The 22,500-nt window shown below is 41.7% G+C and overlaps 1 protein-coding gene across 1 annotated transcript in view; it reads right to left on the reverse strand.

Moving 5' to 3' along the window:
* lcor (ligand dependent nuclear receptor corepressor) overlaps positions 1-22,500 on the reverse strand; it is a gene marked incomplete at its 5' end in the record, with an annotated part of 92,505 nt that overhangs the window by 18,740 nt on the left and 51,265 nt on the right. Inside the window, 3 exon segments of the mRNA XM_080453032.1 lie at positions 2,226-2,272; positions 2,275-2,304; positions 9,940-10,005. Coding sequence (XP_080309158.1) covers positions 2,226-2,272; positions 2,275-2,304; positions 9,940-10,005 — 143 coding nt within the window.

The following is a 22,500-nucleotide window of genomic DNA, read 5'->3' on the forward strand; positions in this document are numbered from 1 at the left end:
GCACGGTCGGTCCGGGTCCGTGGGCAAAGGTGAAGTACAGGTGGAGCAAAAAATGTATGTTGAATCGTCGAAAATATAAAAAACACTAGGAAAAGCAAAAGCAAAACCGGCAGCATTGTGTAGTGGAATCTGGCTAATTTATGTTGTTCCCTGAACTAACCGACCCCCCCCCTCCCCAACACCACCACACCCACCCACCCAAATCATTATGATGGGCCGCTTTCAGGACCTAAATTGGGGTCAAGACCATGACAGCTGAATTGACACAAATAACAAGTACCAAAACAGAGAGACAGAGAAGGAGGGAGGGTGGGAGAGAGAGAGCGAGAGAGGCACGGTAAGGATGCTCGACAGCAGAGGGTTACTGACTCAGAGAGAGGTAAACAATAACATCCCAGAGTGTACATTTTGTGTGAAAAATGGTCCTTATACAGGTCTGAGTTAAATGAACACTCCATAATTCACTGTGTCTGGACAAGCCGAGATGTACTACAGTACATGTGCAAATACATACACAAATATATGCAAATATATGCACAGCACTACAAAACCACAATTTTGGGGGCAAACAAAAAAAGGACAGAGAGCGAAAGAATGAGAGATGGAGAGGAGAGGTGGAGAGAGAGGAAGTAGAGCAATAGATTTACAGAAGCAACCACAGTCCATCTGCTTGGAGGAGAGCAACTCCATTGTGACTTTGTAGAGCAGGGGACCCCTTAGCTGAGAGAGAGATGACGCTTGAATTAAGAAAAAATAAAGTAGGGACCACACACACATAGTGTTGTGTTGCAGATTACATAGATTTCATTTCATAGACTTGTCTGACAGCACTATCATCAGTGCATGTTGGATTCATATTAATGTGTATTTTCAGACATTTGACCATGTCAATTGTCAGCACTTAGTAAACTTAACCTTTCACTCTGTACTTGGTCTGCTCTTTGCCGAGAATAGCCGATCTAAAAGCTCACAACGCCTTGCAGCGCAAGGCGTTGTGAGCTTGTAGGTCTGCAATTTTTGGCTAAAGGTCTCCTCAGAATAGGGATTCTAGGGTTCTAGTGGTTAATGAAAAATAAATCCTGTCACAAAGATTTGGTGCCCCCCCTGTAGTATCTCTGAGGACCCCCTAGGGGTCACGGACCCCCTGTTGTAGATCCCAGCCCATATATCAGTTTGGCCGAAAGGTCAGCCCAGTATGTGAGCATTTTGATGACATTGGCAATAATTAAGTGTGTATTTTATATCTACTTGTTTGCATGGTCAGTGTATAATTAAAGTTAAATGTTCTTTCAATGAAGTTTAATATTGTCGCTGTCGAAAGCATCAGCAGTAGCAGATCTACAAGCTCAAAGCCCGGCGCGAAGCCACAGATTTTAGAATTTGGACATAATGGAGGTTTCCACCCGACAGAGACAACATATACTTATACCAAAACGTTAGTGTTTCTTTTTTTTTATTTGTTTGCTTACAAATTAAATGTTCTCAAACGAGAAACATTCATCAAATCTAAGTTTCAATTGAAGATTTATTTTATTTTTCACTCTTCTTTAAAAGTGGGTTGGACCTGTTTTTCTCTCTCTCTCTTGCAAAATCGGTGTAACCGGTGGTGTAGGACCGGAATTTGGCTCTGGACCCAAAATCGGGATTCGTCATCCGACCCACAACATCTGTACTGGACTCTGCAACTTTGTGGCATGTTTGTGTTTTATTATTAATATTTTTTTCCGGGTCTCTGTTTCGAAAAATATATCGTCTCTGTCGGGCGGAAACCTCATACAGTGTATGTCTAAAACTGTTACTATTCAGGATTCACAAATTCAAAAATTGCGAAAAAATTGCAGATCTGCAAGCTGCATATGCGTCGCTTCGCGCAGCGTTTTGAGCTTGCAGATCTGCTATTTTTTATGCTTTTGTGTAACGCTGTGATATTAGGTGAGTCAATATATGGTTTAACCCCAAACAAATTGATACAAAAGGTTTTTCAATTTCTAGTATTGTTTCCTCAAGCCATCTTGAAAATGACGGCTTTCCGGCACGTAGATTTTGGTACATTTTTAGAATGTTATTTAGCCTGACAAATACTACCAGAATCCATTGAAAAACCTTTTGTATACATTTTTGTGGGGTTAAGTGATATCTTTTCATATTTGACTCACCTATATGATCAAGTAGGGCGTTAATTTACAAAAAAAATGCACAAAAGGGAGTTCTACAAGTTCAATTACCTTCACTTTCTCCCGTCGTAAGCAGCAGAAGAGACAGTTGTCATCAACGACCAATCCGACACCCCCTCAGGCTCGCAGTCTGCAACAGAGGAGAGCACAGAGTCAGGCCAGTGAGGAGAGCACAGAGTCAGGCCAGTGAGGAGAGCACAGAGTCAGGCCAGTGAGGAGAGCACAGAGTCAGGTGAAGTGAAGAACAGCAGGGTTTCCCACCATAGAGTTATAATATATCTAGAGGGCGGATTGCCCCGCCCCCAGCTATTAATTTCAATGAAATTGCTCAGTGGCGTTTTGAACCACCCGGAAGTAAGAAATATTGCTTCCATATTGGTTCCATGGGTCCATTCCATTGGTTCCACGGGTCGTGACGCGTCGTGAGCATGCGCTCAAACGGGAGATGCACGCGCAGTAGCATTTTAAGTGCATTCTCAGATTTGACCACCAGGCTTGCAACTTCACTGTTCTACCGTAGTCTGGGGTTTGGTTCCACCAGTGGTGGAAGAAGTATATATTTTACTTAAAGTTAGGGTAAGTGATATTTTTTTGCAATCTTTTTTGTTTTGTTAAAAAGGTTAAATTACTATATTCTGATAGTAATCATTGCTACAGAGCGTTTGTTCAGTCACAGGGGTCTCTCCAGCTCTTTAGTAAACAGAATATAGTCGGTAGGTGACAACATTTCAGCCAATCACGAGAGAGCACTGAAAATACATTTTCTGTTTAATAAAGAGCTGGAGAGACATGGAGACTCCTTTTACTGAACAAACACTCTATAGCAATGAGTACTGTCAGAATATAGAGCTATTTAACACTTATTTTAACAAAGTAAATCACTTACCCTACCTTTAAGTAAAAGTAGCAATACCACAATATAAAAATACTCCGTTACAAGTAAAAGGCCTGTGTTCAAAATGTTACTTGAGTAAAAGTACAAAAGTATTGGCATCAAAATGTACTTAAAGTACCAAAAGTTAAAGTACTAAAATGTTTTAAAATAGCAGATCTACAAGCTCACAACACGTCACAACGTGTTTTTAATCCATTTCCAGGCCTGTAGCAATCCTATGGTGCAATAACACCAGTGTGCTATTGATGCACCGAGACAAAAATAACAGATCTATAAGTTAACAATGTATCACGTTGAAACGTGTTGTTGGCTTGTAGATCTATTATTTTTTGTCACGTGACGTCCTGTATACATTATAAGCCACACGTATTTCGCTAGACATGTTTTGGGACAGTTTTTTATGAATAAAAATCAATAGCCAAAAACGATGGAAATTATATAATATTCCAAAACATCCTATAATTCTACAAAGCTCTGTGCGTGCCTCTGTGCGTGCGTATATGCATCTGTGCCCAAAATCTCTTCTGCCCAGTTCTCCTCAGTGGCTGGAGCAATGAATCTGCATTTGCACGCAGCCATTGACCATTACCATGTGCACGGAATACAGAAGCCCGTTTTTCGCTTTCCCCAAATGTCAGCTGTTTATTAGCGTTTTGTGTTCGCTGGCTCGCGGGTTGCCAAATCATGTGCGTGAAAACAAGCGCCGGTGTTGCCACATCCGTGAAACAAGTGGACCATGACGTGTGCGTGGGTGCTCATATCCCCCGACAGGTATGGTTTGGTTTGATTAATTCCAAACAGTTTTTTTTTTTTTTCAAAATATTGCCAGTAATATCATGACCGTGAGAACCCTGGAAGAGTGACAGATGTGACGGCCCACGATCCAAAACAACGGCAAAAAAATAATCCAGTCGCCTGGGCCATCGTAATTACATCTGACGATTAATTAGGCACGACTTCACAACTTCACAGATTCACACACAGCACAGGACAATTAAACAGAGATGTGATGATGATGATTGATATAGAAACGATAACATCATCGCCCACAGACAATGAACTGTCGCGTGGGCCGCCTCTGACTGCCATGGTGTGTGTGCCTGTGTGTGTGTGTGTGTGTGTGTGTGTGTGTGTGTGTGTGTGTGTGTGTGTGTGTGTGTGTGTGTGTGTGTGTGTGTGTGTGTGTGTGTGTGTGTGTGTGTGTGTGTGTGTGTGTGTGTGTGTGTGTGTGTGTGTGCGCTGTGTGTGCGCTGTGTGTGCGCAGTGTGTGTGTGTGTGTTGTATGTACTGTATGCATGCATGAAAGTATGCATACATTTCTTGTGTGTGTGTATGTCCTTGTGTACAGCTTGCTAATAAGATTTAATTGTCTCATTGCTTGCTTGCTGTAAAGAAGTGTCCCTGATGTCTGCACAAGAACATATGTTTAAATACAGCATACATTAGCCCTGTCAAGGACTTCTTTCAGGTAGCCATTGATAGACAGACAAAGACGAATGTCAAAACATTGATACTTAAAAATCACAGTTGTAAGTGCCTGGGTCTGGCTGTTGCTGTGCTAGCGCGTGTGGCGCGTGTCTTTGTGTATGCATCTACGCGGAGCGTGAAAAGCATATCGTCATATCGTCGGTGGAAACCTCATATGTCCAAAACTGTTACTATTCAGGATTCAAATAAAAAAATTGGCAGATCTACAAGCTCAAAACGTGTCGCTTCCTGCCTCGTTTTTGAGCTTGTAGATTGTAGAACTGCCCTAAAAAAATATCTTCAGGAGGCTGCAATTCCAAACTGGCCCCTGTAAAAGTCCTAACCTATCTAACCTATCCACACTGTTTACTGTACATATTTTTTGTTTTTCCAACCTTTAAACTGTTTATAATTATGATGTTCTGCATAGTAGTGTTTATCTGTCTGTTTTTTAATGTCTCCATGAATTGAGTACGTGAGGATGTCATTTGTCACAAGCTTTCATGAGCGATCCATTTTAGTTGACCTTGTATTGTAAACTGTACTTCCATGTGCTTTTTCTATGCAACATTCTAAATAAAGTATTCAATCAATCAATCAATACTATTGCTGCTTTTATGTGACGCTGTAGTATGATCAAGTAGGGCGTTAATTTACCAAAAAAAACACAAAAAGTTAGAATATGGATATAAGAGGTTTCCGCACGACAGAGACAAGATGTTTCTTTATCATATATTATAAACACAGTTCACTATCTTGTCTCTCTCGCCCGTCTCCCTCCCACAGTCTTTGTGTCTCGGTTGTGCTTTCATGAGAGTTAACCCATTAAGGCCTGAGGTTCCGATTCTACAAAATGTGTTCTAAATCCTAACAGTTTTCTGAAAAACTTATGTTACTATATCAGTGGTTCTAAAACTTCTTTATGTCAAGGACCTCCAAAATGACATGTATTTGGCCACCGACCCCATCAAAAAATAAGTGGTTTAAGTGGTTACACAGATGCGTTCCGGTATTAACGGGTTAAAGGAGTAGTTCACCCAAAAAAATTATTATTTCTATCAATTACACACCCCATACAGCATTGAATTCATGAAGATTTTTTTTAAGATGACCATTCCAGTAGGAGAATCCTTTTTGTCTCCAACCGGATACATTAGCATCTTTTCGCTGGTGATCAAATTATTGGCTTAGGAATGCAACAAAAACAAAAAAATCTCCATGAATTCAATACTTCATGGGGTGGTGTAATTGATAGAAAATAAGTCATTTTTGGGTGAACTACTCCTTTAAGAGTCTGCCGCGGACGGTTGGCATCACAGGGTCTCGACCCCGCGGATCCACACTGCCGCTTCTTAACAGGTGTACACTGCAACCGTGCATGTGTCGCTGGCGAAACGGCGTGAAGTCATTAGCTCTAAGCCTGCTGCATGAGTTCAATATGAAACGCCATTCATCTGAGAGATGGGGGGAGATGGAGAGAGAGAGAGAGAGAGAGAGAGAGAGAGAGAGAGAGAGAGAGAGAGAGAGAGAGAGAGAGAGAGAGAGAGAGAGAGAGTGAGAGAGAGAGAGAGAGGGAGGAGTTTTGAGCGGAGAAAGAAAGAAAGAAGGAAAGAAACGGTACCAGTGAGTGGCGTGGGTGACATGAAAACATTAGTTCATAACAAACAATTAATTTAGGTGAGAGAGGAGGGAGAGAGACACTGGAGAGGAAGAGAGAGAGAGAGAGAGAGAGAGAGAGAGAGAGAGAGAGAGAGAGAGAGAGAGAGAGAGAGAGAGAGAGAGAGAGGCAGTGGCATCAACACAGCCACTTTGTACGGCTGAGGCTACGACTAGGCTGTTGCCATGGAGCTATATTTCTTTAAAAACCCTCCGTTCGACCCACATCAGAGAGAGAGAGAGAGGGAGAGAGAGAAAGAGAGTAGAGAGAGAGAGAGAGAGAGAGATTGAGAGACAGAGAGAGAGACAGACAGAGAGAGAGAGGGAGAGAGAGAGGGAGGAGAGGGAGAGAGAGAGGGAGAGAGGAAGAGAGAGAGGAAGAGAGAGAGGGAGAGAGAGAGGGAGAGAGAGAGGGAGAGAGAGGAGAGCATGAAATAGGTAGGTAGAGAAACAAAGCATAAGAGGGAGAGACACGCTCCGTTGATGATAAAGAGATATGGACAAAAACAGAAAATCGAATCGCCCAAACAATGGAGTGCACAAACCGCTGGTCTACCTGAAGGAGGCGGGCATTGTGTGTTTGTGCGTGTGTGCGTCCTCGCGTGCGTACACGCATGCATGCGTGCACGTGCGTGCGTGCATGCCTGCGTGCATATACGTGTGCGTGCATGTGTGCGTGCGCACACGTGTACGTGCGTACACGCGTGCGTACACGCGTGCATATATGCGTGCGTACACGCGTGCGTGCGTGCGTGATCACATACTGAGTCTTTCGGTACAGACCCGTGACTCAGTCCAATCAAAACCTCACAACGACACAGACTGACCAATGGTCTCTCTCCCTCCATGTGGCGTTGTGGTGGGTACAGGTCTCTCGTTCTCTCTCTCTCTCTCTCGCTGCCTCTCCCAATGTCGTATTTTAAAAAGGCTAAAGGTGAGGCGTGCTTGAACCCCGTGGTTGTGCCACTTACTAGATCCCCAGGAAGGCGGCCAATTAGCTCCAATCCGAGCGCTAACATGACCCCCCCGTCCGTCCGCCCTCCCGCACTCACTCACTCTCGGCGCAACAGAGCGTGTGCGCTTGGCGCTCGCTTTGTGGCTGGGGGGGCGTGCGTGCACCAGGACCCATACTGTAAGTCCAAGCAAGGTGACATGCACAGTATATTTGTATCTGTAGGTCAGTATGTGAGTCAATAGTGGTGTGTGCATTCTCAGCTCTCTCTCTCTCTCTCTCTGTGTGCGTGTGCGTGTGTGTGTGTGTGTGTGTGTGTGTGTGTGTGTGTGTGTGTGTGTGTGTGTGTGTGTGTGTGTGTGTGTGTGTGTGTGTGTGTGTGTGTGTGTATGTGTGCTGTTGCACATGACATATAAGTGAAAAAGACGCGCCTGAAAAATTCTAAAAATGCCTGAAGTTGGGTGGGGGTTGGGTCACATGACTCCAGGAGGCCATTTTGACCTCATTTCTCTATACATTGAGAGAGAGAGAGAGAGAGAGAGAGAGAGAGAGAGAGAGAGAGAGAGAGAGAGAGAGAGAGACATAAGACTATGACTATTTAAATTATGATTGAGTTTTAGATTTGATGTTAAGATCTTCTTTTATATTAATTCTATTCAATCACATTCTAAGCCATAATTTGACATTTATATAACTTGATTTATTTTACTATCAGATGTTCGTATATTTCTCTGTCGGGTGGAAACCTCATTCTGTCCAAAACTGTTACTTTACAGTAGGGGTAGGCAACCTTAGGCACTGGTGCCAACATCGGCACAGTGGAGGGTAATCACTGGCACACTGGCATACAGTAAGTGTGTGAGAGAGGATATTTGGTTTAATATAAAATATTAAAACAAAAATGTAGTATTTAAATTAAGACCCCTATGTGCAGGATAAAAATTGCATCCTGCACATAATTCTACATTCATTCAAACTCTGAAATCTGACTGGGGAGGGAGTCTGGCAGATAGGTGGGTTATTTCTCTGAGTCTAATGATCATTACAATGTCCTGAAGTGAAAGAAATTATTTCAAAGCAGAAGGAAAAGAAAAAAAAAGGTTTCTTAAAATCATTAGTAAATATTTTATTTTGACGTGGTGTCATAATTACATGTTGTTATTATGGCACACTGACTATTAAGAAAATAAATAATGGCAATTCATGTCATTATTTATGACATGAAGCAAAAATATCAGATTGTAAAGCTCGAAGCGCCTTGCGCCGTGCTTTGAGCTTGCTGATCTGCTATTTTTGATACATTTGAGTGACACTGTAGTATGATCAAGTAGGGTGTTAATTTAGTTAAAAACACAAAATAAAATATGGAGATAAGAGGTTTCTGCCCAACAGCAAAGATTTAAAGTCTTATTGTGTTGGAGGGTAGGGGAGGCTGTATGTTTAAGGGTGCAACAGTTAATCAAACTAATCAATTTAATCGATTATACAACATTATTGATAATTCAATAAGATAATGAATCATAATTGAACCCTATTTTGGGGCATGCCGTTCCAGGCGAAAAGATTCAGATTTGTTTTCTTCTCGAAAACAGTGAAAATAGCCGTTCTACAAGCTCTCAACGAGTTGCGATGCGAGACGCTGTGAGCTTGTAGATTGGCTATTTTCACTATTTCCCCACGACATCGTTGTGTGACAAAAACACAAAGTATAAAATAACGCTTAAATGGTCAATCGATTTGTTGATATAAAAAAATATGAAAATATTTTAAAATGTGCTTCTCGATTATTTGATTAATCCCAAAAAAGTTATACAAATAATGGATAGTTACAGCTTTAGTTATGTTCTAATCTCATCCCATTCCATCTGTTTCCTCTGCCAACAGAGTTGTTGTTTTCCTATTCTGTTTGTCTGTCTGTCGGATTAGCATGAAAATGTTTATTTGTAATAATACTATATCTTTGCCCCATGATGTTATCAAGCGACCAGAATTGATTAACTTTTCACAACAACTGACTAAACATTACGGAGGTGGACACGTCTTCTCACCAAAAACCAGTCTCTCTCTCTCTCTCTCTCTCTCTCTCTCTCTCTCTCTCTCTCTCTCTCTCTCTCTCTCTCTCTCTCTCTCTCTCTCTCTCTCTCTCGGAAAGCAAGGAAGAACTCATTATCTTTTCACACTGAATGCCGGTCAACCTCCGCACGCAGGCCACGCCCACTTCCTATTTCTTCTTATAATGTCACCAAACTACCAGGGGGTAGGTGAGTGAGGTGGTGAGGTGTCATCATCATCATCATCGGACTCGGATCACAGCCGCCGGACTGGCCGATCGTTTGCTGAACGATAATTGTTACGCTAATGGACACTTTTCACATAGCCTACGGTGAAGTGATAAAAAACAATACGCCATTGTATGAACAAGCTGCCTCCTTGCAAGCGGTCTGCTCTGCAAGTTACATGATCTAGTTCTATACAGGACTGGTTCTCAAAGTGCGGTCCTTTGAAAAAATAGCAGATATACAAGCTCATAGCACTATGAGCTTGTAGATCTGCTATTTGTGAACAATTTAGCAAATCTTTGAATATATAATTATTTTAATTTTTTAAACATTTTTAACTCAAATGTTTGCTTCTGGAGGAGGTCCCTGGTACAAAAATGTTTTGAGATGGGGTGGGGGGGGGGGGTGTCCGCAGCCAAATACATATCAATTTTGGGGGAGGGTCCTTGACATGAAGAAGTTTGAGAACCAGTGGTGTAACAGCATGTATATATACAGTATATGCTCATCGCTTACCTTGAAATAAGGTGATATCTTTGACTAGTCCTGGCCCAAACAAGCCTTCCAGGATGCTTTCAAAACCTGCAGAAAAGGAGACAGAAAAAACAGGTTGACTTCAGTGCTTGGTGTGTAAGGGTTCAGAAATGCGGGAAGAGAACGATATATGGTGCCTTCAATACAATAAAAGACCTTGTGCTCAATATGAAACAGCCTTCTGCACATATGCACACACATACACACACATACATACAAACACACACATACGTACGCAGTACGCACACACACACAATCAGTCGGACACGTTGCCAATCAATCACGCACTCAAAACTCACACGCATGCAGTCACTTTTCTTTTCAACTCTTCAAGAGCAAATGGGTGCTTTAGCTAATAACGCCACTAGCTAATGTCACTCACTTTTTTATTATCTGTAAATACCCCCAGCTTGGCTGTTGCCTGGCAACGACATATAGAGAGAAACACTGAATACATCTAGCAGTTTTTTTTCCCAGCTGGAAAAAACGAACCGCGAACACCCCCCCCCCTCCCACCATCACCACCAGTCTCCTCTCCTCTCCTCTCCTCTCCTCTCCTCTCCTCTCCTCTCCTCTCCTCTCCTCTCCTCTCCTCTCCTCTCCTCTCCCAGCGCTGCCATCCTAAAACCCCTCTAGCAGCTCAGCGGCCACGAGGAGCATGGTCCTGCTGGCTGCTCTGTGGGGGGGGTGAAGGTTGGACAGACAGACAGACAGACAGACAGACAGACAGACAGACAGACAGACAGACTGTGTTGCCATGTCTGCTTATTATAATCGACTTTGGGATTGTTTTTCGCTTAAAGTTGCTTCTAAATATTGTTATTTGTGGGTTGCGTTTTTTTGGGGGGGGCCGTGGTTTTAAAGTGTAGTCATTTGGGCTTGTTTCCAATTTTTCTATTATTGTTTAAGCAGTTCTCAAACATTTGCATGTCAAGGACGCCACAAATTAATGTATTTCTCTGCAGACCCCCATCTAAAGTTTCCAAATATATTCCAAATATTATTTCACTTTTTCTTGTCAAGATCTTTTTGAAAATAGCAGATCTACAATCTCACAACGTGTCGCGAATGTGACACGTTGTGAGCTTGTAGATCTGCCATTTTCAAATAGCGGATGTATATAGGTTGTTGTTATATAAGTGCTCATGTGGCCTAGTCGCTTCTTTTGGGCTTGTTGTCATAGACCTGGCTGCTTATTTCTCGCACAAAATCTGGCAACAGTGCAGAAATGCGATTGAAAAAAGCAGGTGAGCGAGGGAGTGGTGGAGGAGCAGGTAAATAACAATGGTTTGAGGCCAATAAAATGATTGAATTCCACAACTGAAGGCACTAACTAAAACTGTATTTTGCATACATTCATCCAGTGTTATGACAATGCTAACACGTTTTTAAAAAATGCTATAAAAGTATTCTCTGAGTCTGATATAACATTTCCAAAGAAAAAATTATCAAAACAAACACATACTGTACGGAATAGGTTTGATTGTGTTTGCTCGCTCAATAACATTGTTTTCGCAGCCTGATGCTGGTCCGATGCTGTGGCGTGTAAATTCTGAAACTATCAGATTAATAAAGATTATTGTCCTTTCATTTCTAACAAAGCCAATGCTATGACAAGCTGCAGATGGAACAAACACACACACACACACACACACACACACACACACACACACACACACACACAGTCTCACACACACACACACACACACACACACACACACACACACACACACACACACACACACACACACACACACACACACACACACACACACACACACACACACACACACACACGCACTGTGCCACTTAATTGCTGTGCAACAGCTTGGCTGGGGAATGCCTAGCTGAGACCTCCTGTAATGTCGAAAGGGAAAAAAAGTGGAGCTCAGATCGATAGCACTTCAAACTGGAAGAGCTTGGCAGCTGGGTTTGAGAGTTGGCCGGGTGTTAAGTAGTGCTGCTGACTGGGTGCTGCTGGATGAGTGCTATGTGTTGGGTAGCCGTTGAGAGGCCAATAGACGGCTGGGCGTCCGCCAAAAGCCTGGCTCTGTGGATTAGCTGCTTAGCATGACAACTGGCTGCTAGCATAGCATGCCAGGAGTCGTAGCGATAGCAGTGGTGGAAAAAGTGACATTTAATACTTAAGTAAAAGTATCAATACCACAAGGTAGAAGTACTCTGTTACAAGTAAAAGGCCTGTGTTCAAAATTTTACTTGAGTAAAAGAACAAAAGTATTGACATCAAGATAATACTAAAAGTAAAGTACCAAAAGTAAAAGTACTAAAATGTTTGAAAATAGCCGATCTACAAGCTCACAACGTGTTGCGATGTGACTCGTTGTGAACTTGTAGATCTGCTATTTTCAAATAGCCTATGTAGCCTATGTATGAAATAGGGCTAAAGTAGTTAATGTATGTTTTATAATATAATAATTTATATCTGCAAAGTAACTAAAGTTTTCAAATAATTGTAGTGGGTAAAAGTATAAGTATTGAAAATGGGAAATACTCCAGTAAAGTAAAAATTCCTCAAAAGTGTACTTTATAGTACTTGAGTATTTCGTGAAATGGAAATGAGTCTTGTAATGGTATTTCTGTCTACATGGAAGTACCTGCTTTAGCTGCTCGACTTTTATTTTCACAACGGTAATATGATTTATACAGGATTCTGGCAAATTATACTGAATTATACTGTACTTAGTTATTTTACACCACTGAGCGATAGCCATCCCTGACTATAGGGCTAATATTTGGGGAGGATGGATTAGGGCAGTGGTTCTCAAACTTTTTTCGTGCCAAGGACCCCCAAATTGATATATGTTTGGCCACGGACCCCCATCTGAAAATGTTTTGTGCCAGGGACCCCCAAAAGATTAATTTATAATAAATAAATAAAACTTTGAGAACCAATGGATTAGAGTTAGTGTCCGTGCATGTGTGTGTGTGTGTGTGTGTGTGTGTGTGTGTGTGCGTGGCAGATACTATATCGTCTCTGTCGGCGGGAAACCTCATATATCCAAAATTCAAAAGCATCAAAAGGTAGCAGATCTTCAAGCTCGAAACGCGTCGCTTCGTGTCGCGTTTTGAGCTTGTGGATCTGCTACTTTTGATACTTTAGTGTGACACTGAAGTATGATCAAGTAGGGCGTTAATTTACGGGGGGGGGGGGGGGGACACACACAAACAGTTAGAATATGGAGGAGATAAGAGGTTTGTGCCTGACAGCAACAATATGATTATTGGACTGTAATCATGGAGCTACAACAAATAAAACAAAATCTCAAGATGTAGATACTCTGTTAGATGTAACAGAAGATTAAACAAGATAAAAACATGATCAAGAACAAATTAAAAGGAGGCAAGATCAAAAATAAAACAATACAAAAAAATAGCTGGAACAAAACATCACTAAATCACTTTAGAAGGATTCCAGAACCACACAGACTACCTGTCACCTATTTAGATACACACTTCAATAAGGAACCACACAGACTCTACCTATTGAAAGATATAGTAAAATCTACATTTACAGGGAACCACTAAAAGCAAGAGTAAAACAGTGGGTCTTGAGCTTGCTTTTAAAGCTATCTGTGGTCGTTGCCTGTCTTATATGTAATGGGAGCTTGTTCCAGGCCGTTGGAAAAACACACATTAAGTACACCCACATTAAGCTCTCAAACCCTATACACTTTGTTGTCCGGGTTACCCCCCAGGGGTCTATGCTGGCTGGGCCCACTCCTTTTTTCCATCTACACCAAATCTCTCACAGAGAAGCTGTGAACTTTCGCCTATTATGACATGCCCAGAAACGGGACGCTAGGGTCAGGGGCCTCAGGTTGAAATGTAATACTAGTGGGCAGTAGTGACATGATGAAGTCAAATAATCGAGAAGCCCATATTTTTGGTAATATTTTGACATTCTTTTATATATATCAGCAAATCGATTAACCACTATAAGTGTTATATTATACTTCGTCGGTGTCATGCAAAAATAGTTAAAATAGCAGATCTACAAGCTCACAACGCATCACATTGTGTGAGCTTGTCGATCTGCTATTTTTACTGTTTATGAAACATTTAAAACATTTTTGAAGCTATTGGCCTACAATGAACATGCCCAAATAGGGATAGATTATAAATTATAAATTATCAAGGATTTTTTAAGTAATCAAATAAATCAATTAGTTCGATTGACTGTTGCTCCCCTATAATGAGTCATCAGATCATGGGGTGGATGGGAAGCCAGAGAGAGATCACCCAGGTGTGTGTTGGCTGATGAAACACATCTAATCAGTGGTGACTGACTGACTGCTGCATCAAAGTGCACTCTACTCAAAGACAACAATGAGAATTTATAAAGACATTTCCCCAGCACTTCTCATCTAAAAGACATCCACATGAATCAGAGGGAGTCACAAACACAGCCATCTTCATTTCATGTGTAATGTGTGTCAAACTGTCAATTGTTACCGCAATCTAGACACACACGCACGCACGCACGCACGCACACGCATGTGTTACTATATACATTTTAGGGCAGCAATTTTATGAATGGCACTTGTACCTTTTTTAACCTAACTTGGTAGTGTGTGACACGGTCGCATCAAGTCTAAATCAGGCAATAACTCCCGCCCCTAAACCTAACTTATAAACGCCTGACCCTAACCCTAACCCTAACTTCTAAACCAGTGGTTCTCAAACTTTTTCATGTCAAGGACCCCCAAAATCATATGTATTTGGCTGCTGCTGACCCCCCATCTCAAAAATATGTTGTGCCAAATAAGTATAAAATATGGTTAAAGTGGTTAAAATGTTTGTGACACTACACCCTGGGGGTCCCCGGACCCCACTTTGAGAACCAATGCTCTAAACGCCTAAGCCTAACCCTAACCCTGAATCTTTTCTTTAATCGTAAGCCTAACTCTAAAACATCTTTGAAACAACCATTCTCTTGTGAGGACCAGACAGATTGTCCGCACAACGTCTATTTCTCAAATTCTTCTATACTTGTGGGGACATCTAGCTCTCACTTGTGTAGTAATAAAAGTAAAAAGTACATACATACACGCATGAGCACACACGCACGCACGCACACACGCATAAACACTAACACAATCTACTCTGTGATCAACTGTGATCAAATGAAAAGGATAGTCGAAACACCAGATAGTCGAATTAACCAGATCTTTAAGGCTGCCAAAGCCCATTCCAATTTTAGATTCTATACTGTACCTAGACACTCTATAGCTTAGTGATTTCTTCTGCAGGAAGACCAAAAAAATAAACAATCAGCTACTATATGTATCACTCTACTCACTAGCCTTCTTCAAATCAGCAGCACTGCGGGAGACTGAAAAAACAGAGAAAAAGGAATAACCAGATATTGTACTCTCACACACACGCATGTGTGTGCACACACACACACACACACAAACGCATCATGCCACATAAAGTTCCCTTAAACCTGCGCATGCAAAATTCATGCTTCCTACAAAGGCAGCTTTGATAACTAAAAACGGTAGCTTCAAAGAATTTTCAAAAGCTTCCATTTTTTCCTCTCCCCATCCACTCCCAACATGCATGAAGAGGATGCACAGAAATGTGTCTGTTTCTTTCAACCCGTGAGGAGAAATAATTAGGGTGCAGCCGCACCGCAACGAGGGAAATATCAGCGTTCGTTTAATGTCAAAGTTACAAGGGCCCTCTGCATGCGCTATTTGGGCCACGGGATGAGGGGATTTTTCTTTTTTGTATTATTTAAATTAAAGGAACAGCGTACCACAAAATTCATCCGCAACAGCAGCCAGCGGAAAGCGAAGCGAGGAATGCGATTGGACGGAAGGAAGATGAGACCAGGGATATGATTGGACAGATGAGATAGATAATGGCGACAAAGTCTCCCCGGCCACAGGCAAAAAAGCTGTGGAATGTAGGTCACTATATGAACACAGTGTGTGTGAGCCCAAAAGCACCAACATGACATAGTAGGATGGCATGAGAAGATAACGTTATGTATGTCGCTGTTGTCGGGCAGAAACCACCCATCTCCAAATTATTTTTGTGTTTTTTCCCCCCCGTAAATTAACGGCCAACTTGGTCATACTACAGTGTCACACGACAGTATCAAAAGTAGCTTCGCGCCACGTTTCGAGCTTGCGGATCTGCTATTTTTGATTTGCTTTTTTAATTCGAATCTTGAAAAGTAACAGTCTGTTAACAGTAACAGATATTTAGGCTCCATATATGTGTGTGTGAGTGTGTGTGTGTGTGTCTGTACTGTACACACACACATTCACAGCACACATACACACAGACATACACAGATACACATGGTTTAGTGTGTATCTGGGCGACTTCAAATCAATATCATTATAATTTAAAAACCTTTCCCTCGATTAGCGGAAAATAGCGGATCTACAAGCTCAAAACACGTCGCAATGTGACACGTTCGGAGTGTAGATTTTTGTACGCCACCATAGTACAATGAAGTATAATACATGGTGAAGGTGTAAATCAGACAAATCCATTTATTTGATTGTAATTTTTTTCCGTTTCGTGTCGATTCATTGATGGCCTATACAAAGACATATATCGTCTCTGTCGGATGGAAACCTCATAGGTCCAAAAAGCACGTCCACAGGGAAATGCTCACAGTATGAAAGCAGCTTCACAGAATCCACCAGCAGCGAAGAACAGAGCCAAGCCTCACTTTGTTTCACTGCACAGTTTAGCAACACAGTCCAACACAGCCATAAGAACTGTCATTAGTCCTGAAATGAAGCAACTCACACATCCAGTACATGTAATCACCCCCACACACACACACACACACGCACACACACACACACACACACACACACACGCGCGCGCACACACACACACACACACACACACACGCACACACACACACACACACACACACACGCACACACACACATACTACAAGCGTGGAGAGAATCACAAGACAACATGCTAACAACAGCCATTATTAGAGTATTCACATCAAACACATGGTTTCTGTTCAGTTTGCCTCGTTTAAGGCGTTTATCCAGGGATGTTTTCGCCAGTAATAAATCGTCACTGTCGGGCAGAAAACCTTGTATCTCCAATATTTCATCTAAATTAAAGCTGCACTACGTAAATTAAAGCTGCACTACGTAACTTTGAACCTGGTTTCCTGAAAAGTGCTGAAATGTTTTTTACCATTGAGCTACTAGAGCCTGCCTGCTTGCTCAGGGGATAAATTGAATCTTGACCATCAGGTCCAAATTCCTGTCAGATCCTGTGTCTAGGTGAGACATGACCTTTGACACGATCTAAATGTCTCAATAGAAGAGCAAGGAGACAAAATACAACCACCCCAATTGTATAAGTTATTTTGTATTAACATACTCTACCATACAAATTGGACAAAATTTCATTTTATTCCGATTTTTTCCTTCTTTTTTTTCTCTATCGATTGTTTTGTCGCATTTGATGACCAGCTGACCGCCGGTCATCAAATGATTGGCTTAGGAATGTGACAAAATATCCATGAATTCAAGTCTCCATGGGGTGACTAATCGATAGGAAAAAAGTGAACTATCCCTTTAATGCCCTACTTTGTCATACAAGTAAGTATTGGGCCGGGGGGAGGGGCATCTCAGAAATATATTTTAAGAACACAATGAACACACACACACACACACACACACACACACACACACACACACACACACACACACACACACACACACACACACACACACACACACACACACACACACACACACACACACACACACACACACACACACACACACACACACACGCAAGGAATGTGTGCTGTATTTATGACCACCTGCAGTATAGTCCAATCAAGTCCAGACCGAGACCACAGAGGTGTCAGGACCCAGACCACATGGCCATGTGGAAGGACTGGAACGGAAGAGCCAGTTCCCCTAGAGAGGAAGTTGACACGGCTGGACAAATCACTCCCGCCAGTAGGGGGGGGGGGGGGGGAGACAGAAGCCCGGCTGATTGTACCAGAGATTGGGGAGAGGGAGGAAGAAGGGACCTGATTTATACTTAGGTGTGTGGCCGGTCACAGAAAATAAGTTGATGCTGGACACGTTCATCCGCATCCATCCGCATCTCTTTGATCCATTAAGACCGGGAACACATCTGTGTCATTTTAAGATTTCTTTGGCAGTCCAAAAAATAGCAGATATAAAAGCTCATATGAGCTATGAGCTTGTAGATCAGCTGTTTTTTGAAAAATTGTGAAAAATGCGTGCAAATCTTTGAATATATTTATTTATGTTTTAAAGCAAACATTTTTGAATGATCTGTGCTTCTGGGGATCCGCGGCCAAATACATACAGTATCATTTTGGGGGTCCTTGACATGGAAAAGTTGGAGCACCACTGATATAGCAACATACTGTTAGGATTTAAAAAAAATATATATATATGTATTTGGCTGCGGACCCCCATCTCAAAATGTTTTGTTCCAGGGAGCAAAGATTTGAGTTACAAATGTTTGCTTTAAAAAATATATATTCAAAGATTTGCACACATTTTCACGATAAAACAAAAAAAAAGCAGATCTACGAGCTTGTATATCTGCTATTTTTGAATAGCCATGCTTTCCTGTTCTTAATGGATTAAACTCCTCCTGCCATCTGGTAGGAGGTTCAAAAACATCGGGGGGGAAGCACCAGCAGGCTGTCCAACAGGTTCTTCCCCCCAAACCATCAGAACCCTGAACACTCGCCATATACAGTACTACCCCCAAAACCCAAACCAACATCTTGAGTTGAATAGTACTGTGTCTACACTATATTGCACATTTAATGCATCAGCACTTTTCTTTTTCTTTTTACCAATGTTTGTTGTCTGCTCTCTATCACTACTATTTACTGTTTTTAATGCCTTAATTTGCCTCTTTTTAATGTGTCTGTTGTTTTTAAAAGTGACAAGCACCATGAGTTGCGGAGAACGGTATTTTGCTCCCATGTATATGCCCAGTGTGTATGGAAGTAACAATGAAACTGATTCTGAAGTCAAAAGGTCCTTACACATCGGGGGCGACTACATCAAACTTCTTCACCAAAAATAGCAGATCTACAAGTTGACAACACGTCGCAGCGTGTAGATCGGACCCCCTTTCTAAGACCCCTGGCCTTCCATTTTGATTGGTCAGACGTGTAGCAGTCGCCAGCCAATGTCCGCAAAATTCAACTGCGGTGCGAAAAAATAAGAGCCGCATTTCTGCTCCGCGAAACTTTGTCGTTGATGTGAAAGCTTGCATTGACTTTATACGTTTTTTTTTTAACGTATTATTCGGATGAAAAAATCGCCCCCAGTGTGTAAGGACCTTAACTCCGGCTTGAGGGAAGGGTGGAGTATAGAGAGGAGAGGCAGAGAATGAGAACAGAGGGGGGTGGGGAAGGCACATGGAGGGTTTGAAGACTTGGGTCTTCTTGTGACCATCATCAGACCACACCTATATATAGCTCTGGATGAGGATGAATAATTGAACGTGGTGTTAGAACAGCCAGGGCACTGCTCTAAGCCCTATCCATGATCAAATCAATACCTGGCCCTAACCCTGGCTATAGGGTCTGGAGAGGGAGAGGGAGAGGAGAGGAGAGGAGAGGAGAGGAGAGGAGAGGAGAGGAGAGGAGAGGAGGAGCAGAGAGGAGAGGAGAGGAGAGGAGAGGAGAGGAGAGGAGAGGAGAGGAGAGGAGAGGAGAGGAGAGGAGAGGAGAGGAGAGGAGAGGAAAAACTCAATCCCGACCCTTACATCAACCCCCCAAATCTTGACATTATACAGTAAAACAGTGGTTTTCAACCTTTTTCATATCAAGGTCCATTATTTATTTGGCATTTGAGCCACAGATCACCATTTGATGAGATTTAGCCTCTTAGACCTAAAACTTCGAATATTTATTGTTGGATATGATTTTGTCCACAATTCCATGCTGTATTGATGTTGGTACCAATAGGAGAGATGATAACAGGCAAACGATGATCAAAATAACAATTCTTCTACATTCTCTAATTATGTAGAAATTAAGTAATGCAGTTTAACAATAATTAAACCCTTGAGAGCGTAAAATCTTACACTCTCAAGAGTTAAAGATCTATAAGGATCCATTTGGTTACCAACACCATCATTTAGCTGGGGACCACCTGGCTGGAACCCCCTCAAGGACCACTGGTTGAGAACCGCTGCAGTAAAACATCTATAGTTACATATTGTTTATTGCGTCAGAAGATATTGCAGTGCTGCGCTGTAAGCATGTCTGCTGACTCTGAGGCTTGGATTTACACAAAAAAAAAATCTGCAATGTTTTTTGCTTTGCTCAACGCCACACATGCAGTGTCCACTGGTGACAGATGGGATATCTTAGGATTTAAATATCTCGAATGACAGCCGAAACATCACATGAGGGGTCAGCACCACAAAACACAAAAATAGAATATTATCTGCATCCAAATCAATCTTTTCCAGCCTTTCCCTAGATTTGCTGCAGATTTGGATTAAATTGAAAGTGCGTGAATGTCAAATGCACTTAACGCTTTCCCCCCCTTTTTTTCACTGGGATCTGTGAGCTTCTGTTGTCCTTGAACTGCGTCAGCGTTGCACTTATACTGCGTAAGTTGTACGATCTGTCCCCGCACTAACGCACCGAGACCAATTTGTACACATTTAACTTGCTGATACAAATAATCCTGCATCATGTAAATGGAGATCAGATGTCGCCCTATAAGGACTCTCTGTCCTGTTTGACACAGGACCACGGTATTTTTTCAACCCCCGGTCGCAGTGAAACGTATCTATGTAATTTTTTATTTATTTGGCTATTAAAAAATAGCAGATATACAAGCTCATAGCGCGGCACCGAGTGCCGCTCTATGAGCTTGTAGATCTGCTATTTTTTCTTGAAGATTTGTGCAAATCTTTGAAAATATATCTTTTAATGCAAACATTTGTAAAATATTCCAAGCAGGGACCCCCCAGAAGCAAAGATTTGAGTTACAAATGTTCACTTTAAAAAATATATAATCAAAGATTTTCACAAAATTTCACGGTTATAAAAAAATTGCAGATCTACAAGCTCTTAGTATATCTGCTATTTTTGAATAGTCAAAGAAATCTAAAATGACAGAGATGCGTTCCCGGATTGAATGGGTTAAGGTACTTTCAACTCTCTCCACTCACGCTCTTTTTGGTTGGTGTGACTTTGAAAACGATGACATGTCCTACGAAGCCAAAGTGCAGTAACTATGTTTTTGGACAAACCGACTTATTTATGTATCCCAAAGGTCAAATTAGCCTTCAGCTTCTTTCGTTAATACAATACAACTTATACAATTGGGGTGGTTGTATTTTGTCACCCTGATCTTCTATCGAGACATTTAAATCGTGTCAAAGGTCTACAATTCTATGTCCCACCTAGACACAGGATCTGACACGAATTTTGACCTGATGGTCAAGATTACAATTTCTCCCCTGAGCAAGCAGTCCCAGCTCTAGTAACTCAATGGTAAAAATGTCAACACAATAATCAAAACATTTGGAAGCAAGCCCAAACAAGCAACTACACTTTAGAAACAAGCCAAAAACCCCCCCGCAAATACCAATATTTACAAGCAACTTTACAGAAAAACAAGCCCAAAGTCGCTTATAAAAAAGCAGCCACAACAGTAAAACTTTGACTGTGATGATCTCGTATAGCAGTTTCATTTCATCTGACCTCAATGACACTGTAAAGAAGCTGATTTCATGCCCACAATGTAGCAGGGGACAAACAGACCACACCACACAGACACTGCCAAGTCTGCTGGAGATACAACTGCAAAATCCAGAAATTGCATAAAAAGCATAAAAAACATTATTTTAACCAATTTGTATGGTTAGAGAGTATGTTAATACAATATAATTATTGCATTCTGCAGTGATTGGAGGTTGTCTCTCTGCCACCAAAATGTGGAATGCCCTGACACAATCTAATCTATTAAAAGGACGTGTTAACACTGGTTTCTTTCTAAATTGGCCTGAAAAAACATCTATCAGGAGACCAAAAGGGGAGGGAAATCACTTTTGTACATAATAGTGTTTGGATTTGTTGATGACATGTTTTATGGTGTTTTAATGCTGTGTTGATGAATTGAATACATAGGACCACAATGGAAACAAGTCCCCAGGACTTTTTTTTATCTTATCCTTTTAGCTTTAACGTCTGACTGTACAGTACCATGTGCTGTTTACATTTCTGACTAATAAAGTTTTCAAACAATCAATCTCCCTACTCTTCCATTGATATGTTTAGACCTCTGTAGTAGTACTGCTTGAAACTCATGAGCTGTTGAATATTTGGGGAATTCTTAGAACATGTGGCCAAAAGGCGGGCCAGAATTTAACCAATTTTGAGCACTAACAACAAAACATTCTCAGATGGGGGTCCGGTCTGCGGCCAAATACATTTCATTTTGGTGGGTCCCTGACATGAAAAGGTTTGAGCACCACTGCTGTAGAGCGGTAAGTGGGGTG

This window comes from Gymnoscopelus braueri, assembly GCF_963280865.1.
Source record: "Gymnoscopelus braueri genome assembly, chromosome: 2".
In the NCBI taxonomy this organism is placed as follows: Eukaryota; Metazoa; Chordata; class Actinopteri; order Myctophiformes; family Myctophidae; genus Gymnoscopelus; species Gymnoscopelus braueri.